The following is a 23,744-nucleotide window of genomic DNA, read 5'->3' as shown; positions in this document are numbered from 1 at the left end:
CAATCTTTCAAGCTTATGCTTTGGGCTAAGAGTATGTTTATTTGGAGGGTGGAGGGTGGCAGTACACAGGTCTAAGCCTGATTGCAGTGGTTCCAGGAGCCACCTCAGGGAAGGAAGCTCAATGTTTATTTTAACATACATAGTTAACACATGAACTTTACAGTTAATCTTCCTAAGTATAGCACCTCATTTTGACCTAAGCTATGAGTCTAATGTCCAAAGTCTCCAAATAGTTGGGGAGGGATAATTTGCCTGGTCAAAGATACTAGGGTCAGGCTGTTTCTGCAATGGTTTAGCCAATCTTCCTCTTGTCTGCGCCACTGTGCACCCCTGCCTTCAAAGATTGGAGCTTCCTTTTCCTAAACCTTTCTTGAGAACATTTTGGTAGGCATATTAGCTTACTTCTTACTGGCTTGCCTTGTTGTAAGCTTTGTGTGTTCAGGTTCTGCAGAAAGCAGATGCCAAGAAAGGATTAGCTATGCAAGAAATTTATTGGGAAACTAGCCAAGAGTGAAAAATGAAAGGGGAGGGAGGCGAAGGAGACTGGGACAACTATCATAGGATATACAGGTCTGACTCCTTTGGAGGAGAAAGGGTAGAGAAAAATCTGAGACTAAGGTGTAATTTCAAGTAAGTTTTGGTAGGGACTATCCTTGAGCCAGTCTTGGTCATCAGAGTCCCATATCTTATAGAAATGAGCCTGCTTTAGTATTCCTGCTATTGTTAGTCACTGGCTGAGAGTAGCCTGTGGGAAGCTTAATGTTAGTGGGAACACAGTGATGGATTCATCATGCTGCACCTGGGGTTGTCAGTCAGTCTCAATCCCTGCAGTTAGAAATTGAGTCACATCTTCTTAATGGCTGCTACATTTGGATTTCAACTTTCTCTGCTAACTTTGTCAGTTTAGTTTCTACCATCCAAGATTTTGTTTATCTGTCTAATATGCTCCTGATTCCTCTCTCAATCTCTTTATTTTTGTGGGTCTTTGCCTTTTTAGTGTTTTTTTCCCTCTGAAATATTAGGTAGCAAAAAAAGCATGCATTTAGACCACCATGTTTAAGTGAAAGTATTAGTTTACTTATTCATACATTTAAATTATGATTCCCTAAATTATTATATGCATTATATTTTTATTATAGTGTATGGTTCTCTGGTTACCCTCCCCTACAATATAGCTCTCTCTAATCACTAATGATCACCTTTTGGAACTTTCTGGGAGCAGCAAGAACTAAGAATACAGACACAAACAAGTTTACTGTAGTTCTGATTCTTCATTATGGAGGGTAATTGTTGGGGAGGAAGGTAAGAGTGTTGGTTATTTAAAACATTGCTTGATCTTTGGGCCCCTTTCTCATTGAGTCCAATCTGGTAGGTAACATGTGTGGACTAGAAACTTTTTTTTAAGTAAGTACTGTGGTGATTCTGAAAAGCTCAAAATTGACCAGTAAGCCATGTCTAAGAAGAATAAGGTTTGAGTGGGGGGGGGGTAGGGAGAACTATCCTTAGACATGATTGAATTTTCACTTTAGAAAGAATTTTTTTTGTAGTGTTAAGGATAAGATTTGGGTGCTTTTGCAGTAATTTAAATAAGATAAATGATGGCTTCAACTAACTTCCATGTGGCAATTGGGGTGGATAAAAAGAAACAGAATCATGAAGTCTTAAAGAATAGATTCAAATAACCTGATTGGTATTTGAATATCTTCTCTGTGGGAGATTTGTTTGTTTTCACCCATTTATTTGTTTGTTTGTTTGTTTGTTTAATTTTCATATCAGTATATTTTTTCAGCTTTTTTCTTCTCTCCTTATGGTATTCTCATTATGCATATGTTAATGTGTAAATGGTGTCCCACATTTTTCAGAGGCTCTGTTCATGGTTCATTCTTTTTTCCTCTGTGTTCTTCACATTGCATAATCTCTATCAATCTATCTTCAAATTTGCTGATTCTGCCAGCTCAAATCTATTTTTGAGCCCTTCTAGTAAATTCTTCATTTTGGTCATTATTGTAGTTTTAACTCCAGAATATACATTTTATTCTTTTTTATAATTTCTTTCTCTTTACTGATATTTTCTATTTGATTAGAGATTGTGTCACACCTTCCTTTAATTCTTTAAACATGAGTTTCTTTTAGTTTTATTAAGATATTTATAATAGCTGCTAAGTCCAACATCTGGGCCCCTCAAAGGCAGTTTCTATTTTCTGCTTTTTTCCCCTGTAAACCTATATAAGGGTCACACTTTCTGTTTTTGTCTCCTACATTTTTGTTACAGCAGCTCTGGATAGTAATATCCCTTCCACACTCCAGGGCTTGTTATTTTTGTTTGCTTGTTTATTGTTTAGTGATTTTCTGGATTAGTTCAGTGCAACCTCTTATGTCCTTATCTAGAGGGAATAGCCTTGAACAGGAGCACAACCTTCCTGACCATTAGAAAGGACTGTGGCTTTAACTTTTCTCTATTTAACTGTCTCTTCCCCCATTGCCCATTAAAATGATCCACCTCTATTCATATCACAGTGTGCTAATTGCTAGCCAATTGCTCTATTGTTTTTGACAACTACCCAGTGGTACAATTTGTGCTATAGTCTGATGCAATTAAAGTTGAGCCCCTTTTCAGGAGCAGGCTTTGCTAGTCTATGTCACTTGCTATACCCTCCCCTGAGCAGAATCTTTTCACTATGGAGGAAGAGCTGAGGAGAATGAGGAATTAACTCCTTACTGGCTGTTCCACCAAGATCCTCCCTATGGAGCAGGACTTTGTGTTTTGGAGAGGGCCGGAGGCATAGAGTGGTGCCCCATCCTGGCTGCTGCTATACCACTCAATATAGATAGTCCATACCCAATGTAAGGGAGGATGACAATGTTCTCCAGGCGCTAAATGTACTTGGACTAGTTCTTCTGCCTAGGAAGTTGAAAGACATGGGAACTGCCACTTGGCTGCCAAGCCCACCTCTTTAGTTCTCTTGCATCACCAGACCAGTATGAGAAAGGGGGACTGTGCTTTATCAGCTGCCCCACCCAGATAACCTGTATTTAGCTAGAGTTGGGGGTGGGGGAATGGGTGCTGCCATCTGGCTTCTACTACCCACTCAACATAGGCCTTCTACAGCATGGAACTATGGAAAATGAGAGCTACCCATGTTCACCAGATGCAAAATCTACCCTAATTATCTCTTCCACTTCAAGATACTGATCTTCCACTCAGCTATTGGGCCCCTTAAAGCAGTCCCTTCATAAGGCAGAGCTATAGGGACATGGATGCAGCCACTATCCTGAATGATGTACAACTTCCGATTGTTCTTATCAAGTTTCTGTAAATTTTATTGCATAAGGGCTTCTCAATTTGTCGAAGACTTTTGATCATTCTCCAGAGACTGAATGATTGTTCATTTTGACCAGCTGAATATGTCTGAGGGTGGGGAGGGGTTCCCTGAGCTCACACAGCTTTTCCAGAAGTCCTGCCTAGTCATTGTATTTTTAGTGAGTCTGTATTTTATAGAAAACTAGTTTTTCAAAAATATAATCAAGCATCTTGAATCGAAAGGACTAAACTAAGATTTTTTTGAAAGAAATTATGATTTTATTACTGAAATTTGCTCTGATTGAACTTTAATCATGATTCTATATTTCAGTTTTTAAAATAGTACAAAGAAGTAGCTTACCTATAAAGTTCATATTCAAAATTTAGTAGTTGTAGACCTAAGAAGTAGTGTACAGCAGAGTATTAAGAGCATAGGTTCTGCCTGGTCCAAATATTTGCTCTGTAGATTATTAGTTTTGTGGATGAGCTACTTAACTGCTCTCTGCCCTAGCTTCCTTATATGTATTATCATCTGCCTTTTAGGGTTGTAGTGAGGGTTCAATGAGTGGACACATCTAAAATCGAATCTGACTCATAGAATATACCAGAAAATGTTAACTGATGGTTATTGTTGTTAGACATCTCAAAGGCAAATAATCATCTCATCTGTGTATTATGTTATCGAGACCAATAGTATTGTCTATAGCTAGAGATCTTGGTTATATGATTTTTCTAACTAGCAATAATATGATCTTTAGTGTCCCCTAATGGAAGAAAATTAGATATATTCTTTTCATACACCAGCTTCTTTTGGAGTTGTAATCACTTAACCTGACAAAATTACTCCTGAATAGTTAACCAAAGACAAAATCCACACATACAAATGTTTAAATTTATATATGCGGATTTTATTTAAATTTATATGAAACTTTAAATCTTAATTATTTTTTATAACAAGACATTTTGGCCATGTCATTTATATTAACTATATAGAATGGGCACTATGCAGTGACATAGAAATATTAGGCATGTATTACTTTGGCTTAAAGCTAGTGCATTCAAAAGTGAGTATTTTCAAGTCATCGTAATACACTACAGGATAACATTAGCATCCAGTTATCTGTAAGTAGATGACATTTGGGGCAGGTCATTCTCTGAAAATTCTTGTCTGTGTGAATGTGCTACCTGGAGTAGATTGCCTCAAATGTTGGACATTTTTAGTCTTTTTCCTGTCAGGTGTGGGGTAACAGAAAGATTACTATATTGGGTAGCAGACCTGGGTTCATCTTCCAGTTGTGCCGTGAGCTAGCTATGGGACTTTGGGTACATCATTTGTTTTTCTGTGGCCTCATTTCTCTTCTGTGTAAAATGTGAGGATAGAGAGATGCATGTGATCATGGCCTTTTTTAGTGTCCCTCCCATTTCTAGTACTCTCTGATCAGTGATACATATACTTTGATGTGAGACAGAAGATATAACATGTTGGTCAAATGAGTTCTGGGTATTTGGTGCTGCCTTTAGCAGAGTTGACAGGAATGTAAATCACTAGAAGTAAAACAGTTTGGTAAATGCTGAGATACTGAGACCTGTACAGGGAAGTGTTGTTAGTTCACAGCAGGATATGTCTACCTCAACAGGGGGAAGAATGTTAAGAACTTTCAAGCAAAGTATGAGTGGAATTTTGATGAATGAGTTGGGATTTAGCAGCAGAGAAGGAAGTACATGGAGTCAAACAGAGGGAGCAGCATTTTCAAGAGCATAGAGAACATGGGGGTAGTGCAGATGCTGCAGATTGTCTAGGATGGGGGTCAGGGAGGAAAGGAATGTAATATGTGTGACATCCAAAAACAGTAAACCTAAGTTACTTGACTAAGAAATGAGAGAATGAGGTTCCATTTCCATTTGTGTTGCTAAATAGCTCTGTGGACTCCAGTTAATTTATTTGACTTAAAATAACATTTTTGGAAAGCTTTCAAAGCCAGGCTGAGGGATTGTAACATATTGGTGTAGGGAATGGAGAGCAATGAAGGTTTGGAGAGTAATATGATAATACCTGTTTTAGAGTAAAGCTATGATGACAATTTAATAAGTAGAAAAGAAGGAAGTGGAAGCAAAGAAACCAATTAAAAGATCTCTGTGATCCAAACAAAATTCCATGAGGGCTGAAAGTAGGGTGAGAGACAATAGAGTGTCAAAACTATGGGCAGATCATTTTGACAGGTTTGCAGAAATAGAATGGACAGGTTTTGACAGTTGCATATAAGAAGTGAAAGAGGAGTCTAGTTGGTGTGAGGAGGACTTCAAGGGCTGTCTGGAAGAATAATGATGCTAATATTCAGTTGACCATACACATGCAGCTATGTGGATTCTGTTTTACTTTTTTTAAGCAGTGCCCTTATTATTATTAGATACTTCAACTATACCTGATTTTTACTTTTTTCCAAAATAATCCTCTGGTCACCTTAAGAACATTATTACATGATTCCCCCCAAAAAAATTGTAGATGAAAAACTGCAAACCAAAAGCAGAATTACAACTGGCTAGCAATGTGGCTTATTATATGATAAGTGCCAACTTCTCATCAGACTTGGTTTGATTGACGTTTGTTAAAGGTAGGAAAGAATTATTTCCACCAAAAATGGTTAAAGGGAAAAGAAATAAAACTTATTGTGCACATACTCTGTGATGCACCATGGCAAGTACTTTAACATACTTTATTAATCGTCCATGGCTAATACAACCTGGTATGGGAGCTATTCTCTTACTCTTTCCCTTTTATAGATGATGTAACTGATGTTCTAAGGTTATACAGCTGTTAATTGGTGGTGTTGTTCTATTATATGATAAGTGCATCCCTGCAGAAGAGTGTTAGCATTTGAAAGGGTAAATGCCAGATCTGTGGAAATAGGATGTGTGGTACTGAGGGCAGGTTCATAGTATACAGAATTTTCAGTGCTACAACTGGAAAGTCCCTGGCAAACCAGGATGAGTTGGTACCCTTTCTGGAAAAGTCACTTATATGAAATAAACCATTATCTAGGATTACCTAAATAAGGTATTGATTGTCTTTGTTTCCCGTAATATTGAGACATGAATTAGGCCTTTTGTTACTAAGTGACAAATGATTCTTAAGTTAAGGCCCTGCCTGCCTAATTTCCTTCTACTTGTTTTCACTGCCTCTGAGCATCCTGCCTTGCTGGAATTGCACTCAACTGTGTGTGAAACAGATGCTAGAAGCTTCTGCTTCTATCTCAGAAGGAAACTTATGTTTTACCCATTACAAGTTTGATGAAATGTCAAAAGAGCTATTGAGGAAAAAAATGAAGAAGGCAGGTTGATTATAAATGTATATTTTTTAAAGAGTTAGGAAATAAATTTTTTGTCATTCAGCCTATAACAAATAGAGAAAACCCTTAGCACAAATATAAAATATACTTATTTTATATTGTGTAAACACTATATTCTAATAAATAAACAATTTGTATTGTTTTGATGTCAAGATGGGAAGCAAGAAATTATGCCACATGGAAGGTTCCCAAAGGGACTTTCTGTAATTTTTCAAAAAAAAAGAAAGAAGAAAAACATACTTTATGGTGATTTCATGCATTTCACAAGTAAAGTGGTAGGTTTGGGGCAGAGGCTAAAATATGGGGAATACACTTATGATTTTTTATCTAGCTAATGGTTATCCTCAAAATGGTCCATTATTTGGGTATGCCGGGAGGCATTTGTTTCTATGGCTTTCCATTCTCAACAGTGCTCTTGAGACATCAAAAAGATGGATTAGGTGATTATCTCAAGACAGTTTATTCTAAGGATAAAGCAGTGTGTTATTTACTTAAAATTTTATTGAAATAAGGAAAAATATGGCCTTTTTACAATCTCTGTTTCTCTTAATCCAGAGTTTCACTATGTACAAAAAGTATCCTCTCTGCCACTTTCAACTACTCTCAGTGATTCCACTTTGGAACAAAAAAATTTCTACTACTGCTCTTTGAAACTTCTTGATCAGTTTTTTAAAAATTAAGATTACACAGCAAGCGATTTAAATTTTACACACCTGTTAGCCATTTGTAGCTATCCATATAAATTAGAATTTTGGCAATAGACCGACAAAATAAAATATAAGAAGAATTTGGTGGTTGAGGCATGAGTCTTCAAGATTATCCATAATCCCTGATTTCAAGTTATCTATTGAATGTTAGCTTATTGTTTTTATTAATCTTTTTCAAAATAAGTGTCACATATTGGTATTTTTTACTATAAATTTGTTTTTTTACTGTTTGTGAGATTTGTTGACAAAAAGAGTCTACTGCCGAATGGGGAATCCCATATTGTTTTTTTTTTAATTTTGATAATTATTTTACTGGGCCAAAGAAAATCTTGGTCTCAGTCATTCATTTATTTATATATTAAAACAGACTACAAATTGCTTTCTGGGGAGACTTTTGGTCCTGCTGGTAGTATTTCCTGGACTGGCCCCATCCTAGAGGAAGGAGGAGTGGGGGGAAGTGGGTATAATGAAGCCTATTATGCTACATATACTTGTTGAGCTCCTCAGTTATCAGTAAATAAATAAAAATGGAATGTAAATATAGATAAAATAATTAGGAAAGTGTAAAATACAGAATAACATTTTTTGACTTAGACATATTAGTTGGATTCCTGTCTTATTACAATAACCTTTCATTTTAAACTTTATTGAATAAAAATTTATGCATAATAAAACAAACCTATTTAAGTATACAGGTCAATGAATTTTAATAAATATATACACTCTATCATTCCACAAAGTTCCTTCATGCTCCTAACATGTATGTTTTTTAAGACTTTAATATTAAAAAGTAATTGAGATATAAACCAGTATTTATCCAATTTTATTTTAAAAGTTAGGAGTACCATTTTGAAATAGGCATCTGAGTTTTTGTAATAGTAAAATTCCTCATCTTTCTCCTGTTTTGTAAAGCTTTTTAGTTTACATTTCCCAAAATAAAAGGGAACAGAGGAATCATACCTTCTAGAGATGTTTAGAACATTGTATTTCTATTTTTATCATATATAAAATATGATCTTAATGATAGTCATTCATATGTTTGAGAAGAACTCTAATGCTGGAACTATATTTGATTTGGATTTCAGTCACTTCTGCCTGTTAAATATATATATTTAACATCTTTCTGTTTTACTAGTTGAGTCCAAAACAGATTTTCACCAAATTCATGGTTGAGTAACAGCTTGAGTAGAAGATTCAGTTATATCTTCTAAAAGACAAATAATTTGATTTCTTTTTAACCTGATGTTGACTCTTATCCACAAATGCCTTTTAAGCAAATGTTCTACTTTCAGGACATTTTAACTCTGCATAAGATAAATATTAGTAAAATCATTGAATTGGTCACCTATAATCATTAATATCTAATTAGTAAATTCAGATATTAATAGTACTTCAATATTGATTAGGAATGACTTGGAATTTTTAAAATTTAAATGGCACTTTAAATAATTATCTAACAAATTCATCCTAATGAAGAGTGAGAGGGAAGACCAGTACTTCTCACAGTAATTGGCTTCATTATATTTTACAGCTGATAGTTATTTACAATTATAGTGTTGAATTTAGTTCAAATTTGGTATTCAACTGGGCAGGCTGCTTTAATATATTCATTACATTTATCAGAACTGAAAATGCTTTGAGAAATATATTACCAAAACCCCATTAATATATAAATGCTTAATGCGGTTAAGATTGATTTTTGCCTATTTAAAAATTTTACATCAGTCATAGATTCTGAATTAATAATATGCTGCTTCCTTTATTCACTTGATAAATAAGATTTTAAGCCATAGGATTTTTTAAAAATGGAAAAGAATTCAAAAGAATTAGAAGCTGCTTGGATTTTTTTTTCTATGTGAAGAAAGATAATAGAATGTTTTGGGTGGTAGTAAAATATGTAAACAATCAAAGAAATGAGTTTGCAGTTAACCCAGATTGGTGTGTGAGCCTGTCTGGTCATCCACTAGTTGAGAAAGTCAGCTCTCCTGATTTATAGGAAGATAGCCTGATTAAAGCAACTTGACCTGTATTATTGCCAAAGGCAACTGGGTTCTTTAGTCTTCAGTTTGGTTCTTAGACAAAGGTGTGACTCAGCAACAGAATTTGACTTTGCTAGTACTATAATCCTTCCAAGGTTCTGCTTGGATTCCTTCTGAAAGATATCATATGGTCATTAATTTCAGTACACTAAGGGGAAAATGTTGAGTCAATAATGACTTTCATCTACTTATTTTGTTATTAATACTGATTCTATTGAAAATATTAATTAATAATATCCTAATTATTTCTGTGACTAGATTAGAATATTCTTTAAGTGCATTTGGAGGCTGGATCATCTCAGTGAATTTTGTTAACTATTGAGCTTCTAACAACCTGGAAATTGGAAATGAATGAGAATACTTACGTATTTGTCAGGAAAAGATCAATATCTGGTTTCTGATCATCACTGGTGACAGTGCAGCTGAAATAAGCTGGTTCTGTAGCAGTCTTGATAGCTTGTTACCAAGTTAATGTTACCACATTAGCACTGTTGTGTGATTGGATCTTAAGGGTACACATAACAACTGCATGACCCCAGGAATTATGCTGCGATGTAAAGAGCACCAGACTTCAGTTATTAGTCCTGCTTCCTCTATTTACTAATGCGTGATTTCAACAACTTATCACACTGAACTTGAGGCCTCAATTTCTTCTTCTGTAAAGTGGGGATGAATGCATTTATCTCAAAGGGTTATTATAATTATTAAATGAGGACTTATAGAGGGGCACTTAAAATCTCAAATGTTGCACAGTAAACTCCCAAATGTTGTACTGCATAATATAAGGTCAGTCAATAAATTTTTGAAGTGTACAAAGAGCACTATACAATGGATGCTGACTACCTTTTGTGTGTTTGACTAAGCAAGACAAAATATTTCAAAACTGCTGAACAAATAATGGGTGTAGATTAAGAATATTGAAGAAATCCCAGATTTAGTTATTAAGTGATGTATTTAGGTTATTAAAAGAAGCTGTAGTGTTTTCCTATATGGAAGTATTTTTTTAAAAAACACACCTTTTGAGTTTAAATTCTTTTTTGAATGACAGCGATTTTACAAATATTTGTGTAAGAAACGCAGAAGAACTCATATTGGAAGAGGATAAGAATTAAAGCAAGTCAATTTGTCTATAGCTGTACCATTCCAATTTGGTAGCCACTAGCCACATGTGGCTATGGAGCACTTGAAATATGGCTGATCCAAATTGAAATGTGCTATAAGTGTAAAACACACACTGGATCTCAAAAACTTAGTACAAAAAGAGAATGTAACATATTTCATTAATAATTTTTAATATGATTATATGTTGAAATAATACCTTAGATATATATATTGGACTGATTAACATATGTTAAAATAAACTTTACCTATTCTTCCTTTTTACTGGCTACTGAAATTTCTTAAATTACGTATGTGACTCACATATTTCTATTGGACGATGCTGATCTAAATCCTTGCTAAATGGTTCTGGGCAAGCTCACTTAAATTTAGATCTGTTATATAATGAGGTTGAGATTGCTACTCCAATGCTAAGAATGTCAGAAATCATTTCTTTGATCATATTTTTAAATACCAAAATTATTTTTGACCCACAGTCAAATTAATTTATTGCAGAATTGTGGCACTCTGAAAGTAGTACCCAACTTTTAAAAGATAGTATGGAGAATTCTATCACAATAACAACTAGTAGTGAAATGTATAATAAATACTTTCCAGGAAAATTTTTTAAAAGAATTTTAAACCCACACTTATTATAAAACTAGTAGTATGAATAAGAATAGGAGTAGGAGTTCTTATGCCATACAGCAATTTGTATTTCTCCAATTTCAACAAGAAAATTAAATATTACTTTCCATATTACTAGTGCTACTTTTAAAGGGAAATGAATTAATTAAACATAGGCACATACTTAAATATAAGGGTACTAAACATCAAAATAAATTACTTTTTAAATCTTTTTAAATTTCCCTGAGAAATTACAAAATTTTAAAAGTACAAGGAAAAGTGGAGAGAGTTACTAGTTACTGCAGACAAAACGGCACTTCCAAACAGCCATGGTAACTCTGGGTCAGGTCTTTCAAAGAATGTTCTGTGCTAATATCTCTAAGCAGTGAAAAAAAATCACTATTTCAAATCATATTATTACCACGTACTTTCTAATTCCTTTGTACTTTGCCTCATGAGTTGATTTGTATGCAAATACAGGCATACCTCAGAGATATTGGGGGTTCAGTTCTAGACCACCACAATAAAGTAAATATCACAATAAAGCGAGTCATAATCTTTTTTCTGATGGAGGACCTTGCCTCTAATTTATAAAAAACATAGGTGATAACATCAGAAAGATCTCCCCAGATCTTTTCCCTTGAAATAAACACAAGCTGAACATCTACAACTCAACAAATAACACCCAGCCTGCACATAGGCACATCTGAGAGATCCGTGCATCAGAGCATCAGAAGATGGGCAAATTGTGCTGAGTCTGGGAGAAAGATTAAGAGAGAAAAACAAAGGAGCTTTCCATATGCAGCTGGAGCTCCCTGCAGGAGGAAATGGAGAGGAGATTTCATGGCCAGTTCTTGGCTTTTTGAAGCCCTGAGCAGCACTGCCTGAGTGATCAGCATATTCCACAAAGTGAAGCCCAAGGATCAGGGCAGAGAGTAGGGCAGAGACTAAGGCCAAGATACGACAGCTGTGTCAGCAACCTCCATTCTCAAGTGAGAGGCCGAGTATCGAGAGCCTGGCCATGTCCCCCCAACCAAGCCAGAGGATGCCCCCCATATTCTCTCAGAGCTAGCATGACCAAACAGCAGGGGAATTTGTGCAGCCATTACTGAAACATACACTACAGCCAGTACCAGAGACAAGCACAGTGATATGGAAGCAAGATAGCTGAAACCTGGAAGACAACATTACAGGAAGTAAAAAAGCCATACACACCAAGGGCCATTCCTAAGCAACCCCACCTCTATCCAGTCCATCTGATTGGGAAGAAAACAAAGGAACATTGCATCTATTAGGGCAGTAATAGGACTTCAGGGCCTCTTCAGAGGCTCAAACCCCAATAGCCCATAACTTCCTCCCATGGGGGTGGAACCATGGGACTGAGGTGACCTGATCACAGAGGAGGCACACAGCCCACCAGAGAGAAAAGGGAATTTGTAACCTCAAAACAGAGAGCCAAAAAGCTTGGATTCCACCTACTGGAAATCAAAAGAAAAACCCCTTCTTATCAACCTGCTAAAGAGTAATCAATATATAATAAATTTTCTTTTTTTTTTAAATAAGGCAAAGTACACTTTCATTAATGCCCAGGGGGGGAAAATAGTGCATTAAACAACATGAACACCAAGGTGACAAGGCAGCTCAGAAAGAAAGTGAAAAATCTCCAGAAAATCAGCTTAAAGACAGAAATATATGACTTAAATGACAGAGAATTCGAGATAGCACTTCTGAAAAAAAATCAGTGAGATGTAAGAAAATTCTGACAGCTCAAAGAAGTTGTAAATGAAATCAGTGAACAATAGTAATACTTCACTGAGGAAATTAAAACCCAGAAAAAGACCTGTGTGCTTGGAACAGGAGAATCAACATAGTTAAAATGACCATTTACTTAAATCATTATACAGATTTAATGCAATCCCCATCAAAATCCCATCAGCATGTTCTAAAGAAATAGAAAAAAAATTATCAGATTTCTATGGAAGCACAAAAGACCCCAAATTGCCAAAGCCATCCTGAGAAAAAAGAATGAGGCTGATGGCATTACTCTGCCCAACTTCACATTATACTACAAAGCAACAGGAATCAGAACGGCATGGTATTGGCGGAAAAACAGACACATAGACCAGTAAAACAGAATCAAGAGTCCAGAAGTAAACCCATATTTATATGGACAAATAATTTTCGACAAAAAAGCCAAAAACATACAATGGAGAGAGGAAAGTCTCTTCAATAAATGGTGCTCAGAAAACAGAAAGCCACATGCAAAAGAATGAAACTAGACTACTGTTTATTACCATACACAAAAATTAACTCAAAATGGATCAGGGATGACCTGAATACAACACCTGAAAAAATAAAATGTGTAGAAGAAAACGTAGGAACTAAACTTATGGACCTTAGATTTAGAAAGGATTTTATGAATTTGACCTCAAAGGCAAGGGAAGTAAAAGCCAAAATAAATGAATGAGACTATATCATACTAAAAAGCTTCTGCACAGCAAAGGATACTATCAAAAAAGAAGAGAGGCCACCATCTGAATGGGAGAATATATTTGCAAACAATGCCTCTGATTGATAAGGGCCTAATATCCAAAATATATAAAGAACTCATACAACTCAACAATAAAAACAAACAAACAATCCAATTAAACGGCTAGAAGACCTGAATAGAAGACAAACAAATGACCAACAAATATATGAAAAGATGCTCCATTTCACTAGTTATTAAGGAAATGTAAATCGAAACCACAATGAGATACCATCTCACACCTGTTAGAATGGCTATCATCAATAGGACAAGTAATAACAAGTGTTGGAGAGGTTATGGGGTGAAAGGAACCCTCATACACTGCTGTAGAGAATGTAAATTGGTAGAACACTATGAAAAACAGTAAGGAGTTTCCTCAAAAACCTAAAACTTGAATTACCATATCACCTAGCAATCCCTCTTCTGGATATTTACCCCACCCCTCCAAAAAATAAAGATATATGCAACCCCAATGTTCATAGCAGCATTATTCCTGCTGGCCAAGACATAGAAGCAACCGAATTATCCTATGATAGATGATTGGGTAAAGAAGAGGTGATGAGGGTTTGGAGAAACATGGCAGAATGAGAGGCATCCCCAGATCTCTCCCCTTGAAACAACAATACGGTGGACATCTAAAACTCAACAAAAAAACACCCAAACTGCACACCCAAGGAAGCTGCCTCTCACAACCTCCAGAGCTCCCTGCAGGAGGAGGGTAGGAGAGAAGGTACAGCAATATCCCTGAACAGCCCTGCCTGGGAGTGCCATGAGTTCCACGCAGCTGGTGGCAGGGCCCAGACATCAGGGCAGAAAGTGAAGAAACAGGACCAGATGGCAGAGAAACAACAGTTGACTTTTACTGGCCACAGTTAGAAAAACCAAAGCTGAGCCAAAACCCCCAACCCCCAACCCAGAGGGCCACTCCCCCCATACTCTCCGAGACCAAACACCACAGAGCCCCAGGGGAATCTGAGCAAACACGAACAAAACTGTTGCTAACAATGACAGGAACAGAGACTAAGGGAAGCAAGCATGATTAAATTTCTATCAGAAAATAAAAAGGTATTATTAATATTTTATATAAAGCACGGATCCAAGAGGCTTAGATGACACCTACTGGAAACCAAAAGTAAAGCACCTTCTTTGCAACAGGCTAAAGAGAGACGTTTATATAATAAATTTATCTGGAAAAAAAAAAGCAGGATACATTTCCATTATTGCCCAGATGAAGAAATAGTCCATTATTAAACACCATGAACAACCAAAATGACAAGGCATTGCAGAAAGAAAGAGAAAAATCTGCAGATAATAAGCTTACAGACATAGAAATATGGAACTCAAATGACAGAGTATTGAGGATGGTAGTCCTGAAAAAGCTCAGGGAGTTCCGAAACAAGTCATATCAACAATTTCAGGGACTGAAAAAATAACTAGATGAACAGAATGAGTTCTTTAGCAAGGAGATTGAAACCCTCAAAAAGAGCACAATAGATCTTCTGGAGACGAAGAACATGCTGCAAGAGATGAAAAATAAAATGGCAAGCTTGGAAAATAGATTCAACCAAATGGAGGAAAGGATCAGTGATATCGAAGACAAAAATCTAGAAATAAATCGGAAGAAGAGAGAAACCAAAGAATGAAAAATAATGAAAGAAAAATACAAGGACTAGCTGACACCATCGGGAGAGGAAACATAAGAATAACGGGCATTCTCGAAGGGGAGAAAAAGGAGCAGGGACTAGAAAGCATTTTCAGACAAATAGTGGACAAGAATTTCCCAAATCTAAGGAATGAGCTAGAGCATGGAATTCAAGAAGTCAACAGAACACTCAATTATTGCAACCCAAAAAGGCCTTCACCAAAACACATTGTATTAAAAATTATCAAAACTCAATGACAAAGAAAGAATTCTCAGGGCAGCCAGGGAGAAGAAAATAGTAACTTATAAAGGAAAACCCATTAGATTATCATTGGACTTCTCAGCACAAACCTTACAAGTCAGAAAAGAGTAGAATCAAATATTCAAACTACTAAGTGAAAAGAACTACCATCCTAGAATAATGTATCCAGCTAAACTCTCCTTTAGATATGAAGGAAAAATTAAGACATTTCCAGACATACAAATGTTGAGGGAATTATTCACTAAGAGGTTTGCACTACAGGAAATACCTAAAACAAAATGACAAAACAAATGCATAATTATGAGTAAAGTGACTATCAGGCAAATAGAAAGAGAGGAGGGCAACCCATAGTAGGAACAGGGCATTATAAACTTAACTAATGAGATGAGAATTGCTATAGCAAGATAGTAATGAATGTTGAGTATACCTAGGGAAAAATTAAGATAACAATGACTGAAAAGGGGAGGATATAAAGATCCAAGTTCTCAAAAAGGAATGGAGATAAGGCACACGCAGAAGAACATGGATGACCGTATATATATATATATATATATATATATATATATATATATATATATATCTTTTTCATATTTGTAATGGTAACCACACACCAAAGATTCAGAACTCAAGTATATAACATAAAACAAGAAGAACCAGAGGCAAAACCCACAAAAGCCAATCAAAATAAAGAAAACAGAAACACAAGGACAATAAAGCCATGGAAATACTGAGCTACCTGAAAGCAAAAGATAGCTGTAAGGAGACTTCATATTTCCATAATCACCCAAAACGCAAATGGACTGAACACACCAATAAAAAGGCACAGAGTTGCAGAATGGATCAAAAAACAAAACCCAACCATATGCTGCCTCCAGGAGACACATCTCAGCTCCAAAGACAAATATAGATTCAAAGTGGAAGAATGGAAAATGATATTTCAAGCAAATGGCATTCAGGGAAAAGCGGGAGTAGCGGTACTAATATCAGATGAGATAGACTTCAAAATAGAAAAGGTAAAGAAAGATACTAAGGGACACTTCATAAAGGTAAAGGGAATCAAGCACCAAGAAGACATAACACTTATTAATATCTATGCTCCCAATCAGGGTGCTCCAAAATATGTAAAAAAATTAGTAAGAGAACTAAAGGGAGAAACAGACCAAAACACTATTGTAGTAGGGGACTTAAATACCCCGCCGTTGGATAAGGACAGATCATCCAAACAGAGCATCAGTAAGGAAATACCACCCTTAAATGACACATTACACCAACTGGACATAATTGATATTTATAGAGCCTTCCATCCCCAAACAGCTGCTTATACATTCTTCTCTAGTGCACAAGGAACATTCTCAAGATTCGACCACAGAGATAACCTCAACAAATATAAGAGGGTTTAAATCATACCAACCATATGATATTATCTGATCATAATGCTCTGAAACTAGAAATCAGCTGCAGAAAGAAATCACGAAGAATCACATGGAGATTAAACACCATGCTACTGAAGAATAACTGGGTCAGAGAAGAAATAAAAAGAGAAATCAAGAGATGCATAGAAACACATGATAATAATAGTACAACATATCAAAACTTTTGGGACACAGCAAAAGCGGTCATAAGAGGAAAGTTCATATCATTACAGGTCTACCTCCAAAAATAAGAACGAGTCCAGATAAACAACCTAATGCTTCATCTTACAAAAACTAGAAAAGGAAGAACCAGTGAAACCTAAAGTCAGCGGAAGGAAAGAAATAATCAAAATTAGAGCAGAAATAAATGAAATTGAAAACAAAAAAAATAGAAATATATGTAACAAAGATCTAGTTCTTTGAGAAGGTTAATAAAATTGACAACCCCCTGGCTAGACTCACTAAAGAAAAAAGAGAGTGGACACAAACACAATCAAAGATGAAAGGGGGGAAATTGTGACAGACACTGCAAAAATACTAAGGATCATACAGGAATGCTATGAAAAAGTATATAACACCAAATTTAATAACCTAGAAGAAGAAATGGACCACTACTTAGAAAAATACAACCTTCCCAGACTGAATCAAGAAAAACTGGAAACTCTAACTATACCAATAAGCAGTATAGAAATTGAAACAATCATCAAAAACCTACCAGAAAGTAAAAGTCCAGGACCAGTGGCTTCACCAGTGAATCCTACCAAACATTCAAAGAAGATTTAATATCTATTCTCCTCAAACTCTTCCAAAAAATTGAAGAGGAGGCAGTACTTTACAACTCATTTTATGAGGCCAATATTACCCTGATACCAAAAGCTGGTAAAGATAACACAAAAGAAGAAAACTCCAGACCAATCTCTCTCATGAACACAGATGGAAAAATCCTAAATAAGATACTGGTGAACTGAATACAGCAACATATTAAAAAGATTATACACCATGATCAATTGGACTTCATCCCAGAGGCACAAGGATGGTTCAACATATGCAAATCAATAGATGCAGAAAAAGCCTTCAACAAGATAGAGCATCCATTTATGATCAAAACACAAAACAAAATAGGTATAGAAAGAATGTACCTTAACATAATAAAGGCCATCTATGACAAACCCTCAGCCAATACTATACTTAATAGTAAAAAACTAAAAACCTTCCCTCTAAGATCAGGAACAAGGCAAGGCTGTCCACTATCGCCACTGTTATTCAGTATAATGTTGGAGGTCCTAGCGAGTGCATTCAGACAAGAGAAAGCTATAAAAGGCATCTGAATATGAAATGAAGAAGTCCAACTGTCACTATTTGCAGATGACATGATTCTCTATATAGAAAACCCTAAAGACTCCACAAAAACACTACTAGAAACAGTAAGAAAATAAAGTCTCTGGATACAAAATCAATGTTCAAAAATCCATAGCATTCCTATACTCTAATAATGAAGTGTCAGAAAAAGAAGTGGAAAATATAATTCCTTTTGCAATTGCAACAAAAAGATTAAATGCCTAGGAATAAATTTAATGAAACATGTGAAGGACCTATATAATGAAAACTACAAGACCCTATTAAAAGGAATCGAAGAAGATACAAAGAAATGGAAAGATATTCCGTGTTCTTGGATTGGAAGAATCAACATAGTTAAAATGACCAAATTATCAAAAGCATTATACAGATTTAATGCAATCCCATCAAAATCCCATCAGCATTTTTAAAAGAAATAAAACAAAAAATCATCAGATTTGTATGGAAGCACAAAAGACCCCAAATTGCCAAAGCCATCCTGAGAAAAAAGAATGAGGCTGGAGGCATCACTCTTCCCAACTTCACATTATACTACAAAGCAACAGTAATCAAAAAGGCATGGTATTGGCAGAGAAACAGACACATGGACCAGTGGAACAGAATCGAGAGTCCAGAAGTTAACCCATATGTATATGGGCAAATAATTTTTGACAAAAAGGCCAAAAACATACAGTGGAGAAAGGAAAGCCTTTTCAATAAATGGTGCTCAGAAATTGGAAAGCCGCATGCAAAAGAATGAAATTAAACTGCTGTTTATTACCATACACCAAAATTAACTCAAAATGGAACAGGGACATGAATACAACACCTGAAACAATAAAATGCATAGAAGAAAACATAGGAACTAAACTTAAGGACCTTGGACATAAAGAGGTTTTATGAATTTGGCCTCAAAGGCAAAAGAAATAAAAGCTAAAATAAATGAATGGGACTACATTAAACTAAAATGCTTCTATTCAGCAAAAGAAATTGTCAGCAAGGTAAAGAGATAATGTATTTACAAGCAACACCTCTGATAAGGGCCTAATATCCAAAATACACAAAGAACTCCTACAACTCAATAACAGCAAAGAACCAAATGATCCAATGAAAAAATGGGCAGAGGACCTGAACAGACACTTCGCCCTAGAGGACACACAAATAGACAATATATATTTGAAATAATGCTCAACTTCGCTAGCTATTAGGGAAATGCAAATCAAAACCACAATGAGGCTTATACCCATGCCACCCTGAAGGCACCGAATCTCGTCTGATCTCGGAAGCTAAGCAAGTTTGGACCTGGCTAGTACTTGGATGGGAGACCCCTTTGGAATATCGGGTACTGTAGACTTAAAAACACACACACACACAATAAGATACCATCTCACACCTGTTAGAATAGCTATAATCAACAGGACAAGTAATAACAAATGTTAGAGAGGATGTGGAGACAAAGGAACCCTCATACACTGCTGGTGGGACTGCAAATTGGTACGACCACTATGGAAAACAGTATGGAACTTCCTCAAAAAAGTAAGATTTATGTACCATATGATCCAGCAATCCGAAAAGATATTTGCACACCGATGTTCATAGCAACATTATTCACAGTGGCCAGGACATGGAAGCAACCGAAGTGTCCTATGATAGATGATTGGCTAAAGAAGCTGTGTTACATATATACAATGGAATATTACCCAGCCCTAAGAAGAGATGAAATACTGCCATTTGGGACAACATGAATAGACCTTGAGATAATCATGTTATGTGAAATAAGCCAGATGGAAAAAATTGAAAATCACATATCACTTATATGTGAGATATAAACCTAAAAGCAACAAATGAACAGGACAGAGACTCATGAACATGGTTTATAGACTAGTGGTTGCCAGAGGGTAGGGGGTTGGGTGAGGGGGAGGTAGACTAAGTAAAGGGGGTCAAATATGTGGTGACAGAAAGAAATCCAACTATGGAAGGTGAACACACAGTGTAAACATATGCCTTACTGTTAAAGTGTACAGCTGAAACTTACTGAATTTCATTAACCAATGTCACCATTAAAATAAATAAATAAAATTTTTAAAAGGAGGATGTGGTACATGTATGTAATGGGATATTACTCAGCCATAAGAAGAGATGAAATATTGCCATTTGCAACAACATAATGGATCTTGAGATAATCGTGCTAAGTGAAATAAGCGAGACAGAAATAGTTGAAAACCATATGATTTCACACATGTGTAGGATATAAAACTGAAAGCAACAAACACAACAAACAGAGACTAAAGGACATGACAGTGAATTAGTGGTTACCAGAGGGAATGGAAGAGGGGAGAAGTAGATAGAGGTAACAGGGATCAAATATTTGGTGATAGTAAGAAATCTACCTTGTGTGGTGAATATAATGCAGTATATATATAATACATATATAAGCGCATGTGTATATATATATATGACATTGAATCATACACCTAAAACTTATTTGATTTTATTGTCACCCAAATAATTTTTAATAAAAAATATGAATAAATAAAAATTATAAAATATGGTATCTATGAAGTGTAATAAAACAAGGTATGCCCCTAGTGTTTTTAGTTTGCTATATCACCAAGGGATTATTACTTAATATATATCTTTAATTCACATTTGCATCTAAAATAAACATTTTGAGTTTAATGTTCTTGAAATCTGTAGTTACAATGCATATATAATGCATTTGTGTTTTTTAAACCATGATTTTCTATTTGGGCTTTTTAATACACCCGTTTAATAACTGGATTATGGAAAATAGTGCCACAATTATCCTAGTTATAAGCCGTCTTTTGCATCATCATTATAATTTCAAATATATTTTTATGTTGTTAGTTTTGTGCTTTTCAATAGGTGTTCTGATTTTAGTCTCAGAAATATTAGAAATATAATGGTGACATTTAAATGGCTTAAATCTTTGACATCAGAGTCCCCAGCAATTTTGCCATCATTTTGAGGGTATGTGGGTGATAGAGGCTAGACCAGGAGCAGGGTCAGCCATATACCAAGCAGTAATGTTCAAGTTAAATGGAGAGATCTTTAGAGCATTCGTGCCTACTTTCAGTCTTTCAGTACAACAAATATGGCATATGGTAAATGATGAGTGTGGGGGCTGAAAAACCCTGTAGTTACATGAAAGGGGCGAAATAAAAAGTAAACTGAAAACAGGAGAAAAGACTAGTTTTCACTGTGGCAAACATTAAACGTCTGTTTACTTCTCGATTCCAATGTCAGAGCATTGAGTTAAAATCAGCTTTTACATCAGAATAGAAAGAAATGGAAAAAGAAACTAAGGTAAAAAAAGAAGGTACCTCTGATCTATTCCTTTACAGTGAACACTGAGTCACTTTATCCCCTCAGCCTCATAGTGCTTCGTTCCACACAGTCTTTTCACATTCATTTCTCATTTGAATCTTACCACTGCTCTCCAAAGTCAATTAAGTACACTCTCCAGATCCAACATCACCTATTGCCTTCCCCATTTCATTTGGAGTCAGTTAGGCATTTGTAGAGGTTAGCAGTCAGCTGACATGTAGCAGTGACTGAGGCAGGACCAGCACCAAGTTTTGGGCCTCCAGATCCTATGGGCTTTTCATCACTGCCACTTGCAAGCACACAGAGTGTTACTTTTAAAACAACAGCAAAAATAGACAAACAAACCAAACCTCCTTTGACCTGCTATTCTTTTCCTACTGCCAGATTCTTCTAATCTGATCATATCTAAACCAGGCACTGAGGAGCTGGAGAAGCCAGGGCTCAAACAACCCCTTGTGATAGCTGTGTGAACTTGAACACACTTCTCAGCCTGTTTCCTCATCTGTAAAATACTTATAGATGGTTATTGAGACAGTATATAACAATGACTGCATTAAGTAATTAGCACAGTGAGAGACATGATATATTTTAATTTATTATTGCTTAACCGTCTCCTGCATACTAACCTAAAGCCTGACTTCTCAGCAGAACTTAATCTTGCCCAGAATGCTAATGGTCATTTCTGGCTGAATCACAACAGCCTTTTCTGCACTTTCTCCAACTACTCGAATCTTAATTCCTTCTATTCCCTTCACTTTCTTAATATTGTGTTATTGATTCTTCTTTTTGTGGGAGCTTCTCTTTTGTCTGGTTTACTGACTTGTTTTCCTCATTCTACCTTTTACATAAGTCTTCTACAGTTCCCTCTGCAGCCATTGATCTTGTTGACAATACTAAGTTAATTAATAAATCGGAGAGGAGATAATGTTACCTCTTTTGCTTCTTTACCTGTCTGCCTTCTACTTCCAAATATAAAAATGTCATAATGGATTTTATTCATCTGAAAACAGATAAAATTCCAGCGCTGTTAACACAAGAAGGCTTTAATTTTCTTGTTCAATATAGACATGGCAAGCAATACCTATATCGAAACTATTTTCATGTGATGATGATGATGATGATGACAATGATGACAATGATAACATTTTTATTTTCTAAATAGTATTATAGAACTTACACACTTGTCTTACCTATATTGTCTGAATTTATTTTTCAAAATAGCACTGTAGGTAATGTTCTGAATCATCTAACACATTTCATAGATGATGTAAAAGAATCTCTGACTTTGACACTGGGACTAGTGTCTTTTTTTTTTTGCTCCCTATTCTATACAGCTTCCCTGATGTGTGTCTAGAAATGCTAGATTTTATGCTAAATAATAGATAACATACTCTTATTCAGTTTAGGGAAAACTAAGAAAAAGAGGTAAAATTCAAAACAGCAAATTGAGTTACTTATTAGCAAATCAAGAAAGAGTTGTAAATTTTAAAACTTGATTATGAGTTTGGGGAAAGTATTTGTGCTATTTACATTTTTGTTAATAAGAACCAATGCTATAATGTATATAGATTTAAGCTGGCAAAAATATGGAAAAGTTATACTGTCAAAGATTTTAATGAATAATATGTTAGGCCTAGCTTAAATGGGGGATTTCATCTCTTTAGTTAGAGAAGTCTTCATGTTACCATAGATCATATCCATTCATTCATCATTCACTCTAATTGTCTTTTGTTCCTACCTAATAAAGTATGTTGTATGTTTGTTTTGCAGATCTAAAGCGAGAAGCCAGTATCTGTCATATGCTGAAACATCCCCACATTGTAGAGTTATTGGAGACATATAGCTCAGATGGAATGCTTTACATGGTTTTTGAATTGTGAGTGTACATTTTATTTTCTTAAGGGTTAAAGTTTTAAGCAATGTTGGTTTTGGATAATGCACATACTTTTATAATTTAACTATAGTTGTGAATTCATGTTTAGAAAGACCTAAAGTAACAAAAACAAAAGGATTATCTCATCTTAAGGTTCACAACAGCTAAGAAAGCAAACATTGGTCATATTTAGTTACCTTCACATTTTTAGCATGCTTTAGATAAG

The 23,744-nt window shown here is 35.5% G+C and overlaps 1 protein-coding gene and 1 pseudogene across 9 annotated transcripts in view; both read left to right on the top strand.

Annotated features, from left to right (window-relative positions):
* The window catches only part of CASK (calcium/calmodulin dependent serine protein kinase), a 365,515-nt gene that overhangs the window by 133,581 nt on the left and 208,190 nt on the right, over window positions 1–23,744 (top strand). For all 9 annotated transcript variants that reach the window (XM_016156554.2, XM_036226931.1, XM_016156547.2 and 6 more), the window contains exon 3: window positions 23,416–23,521. In XM_016156554.2, coding sequence (XP_016012040.1) covers window positions 23,416–23,521 — 106 coding nt within the window. The remainder of the gene's footprint in view (window positions 1–23,415; window positions 23,522–23,744) is intronic.
* LOC118608044 lies at window positions 19,533–19,651 on the top strand (annotated as a pseudogene).

Source organism: Rousettus aegyptiacus, unplaced genomic scaffold, assembly GCF_014176215.1.
Source record: "Rousettus aegyptiacus isolate mRouAeg1 unplaced genomic scaffold, mRouAeg1.p scaffold_m13_p_9, whole genome shotgun sequence".
NCBI lineage: Eukaryota > Metazoa > Chordata > Mammalia > Chiroptera > Pteropodidae > Rousettus > Rousettus aegyptiacus.
Note: the sequence above shows the minus strand (reverse complement) of the source record. Positions and strands in the feature narration are given on the sequence as shown.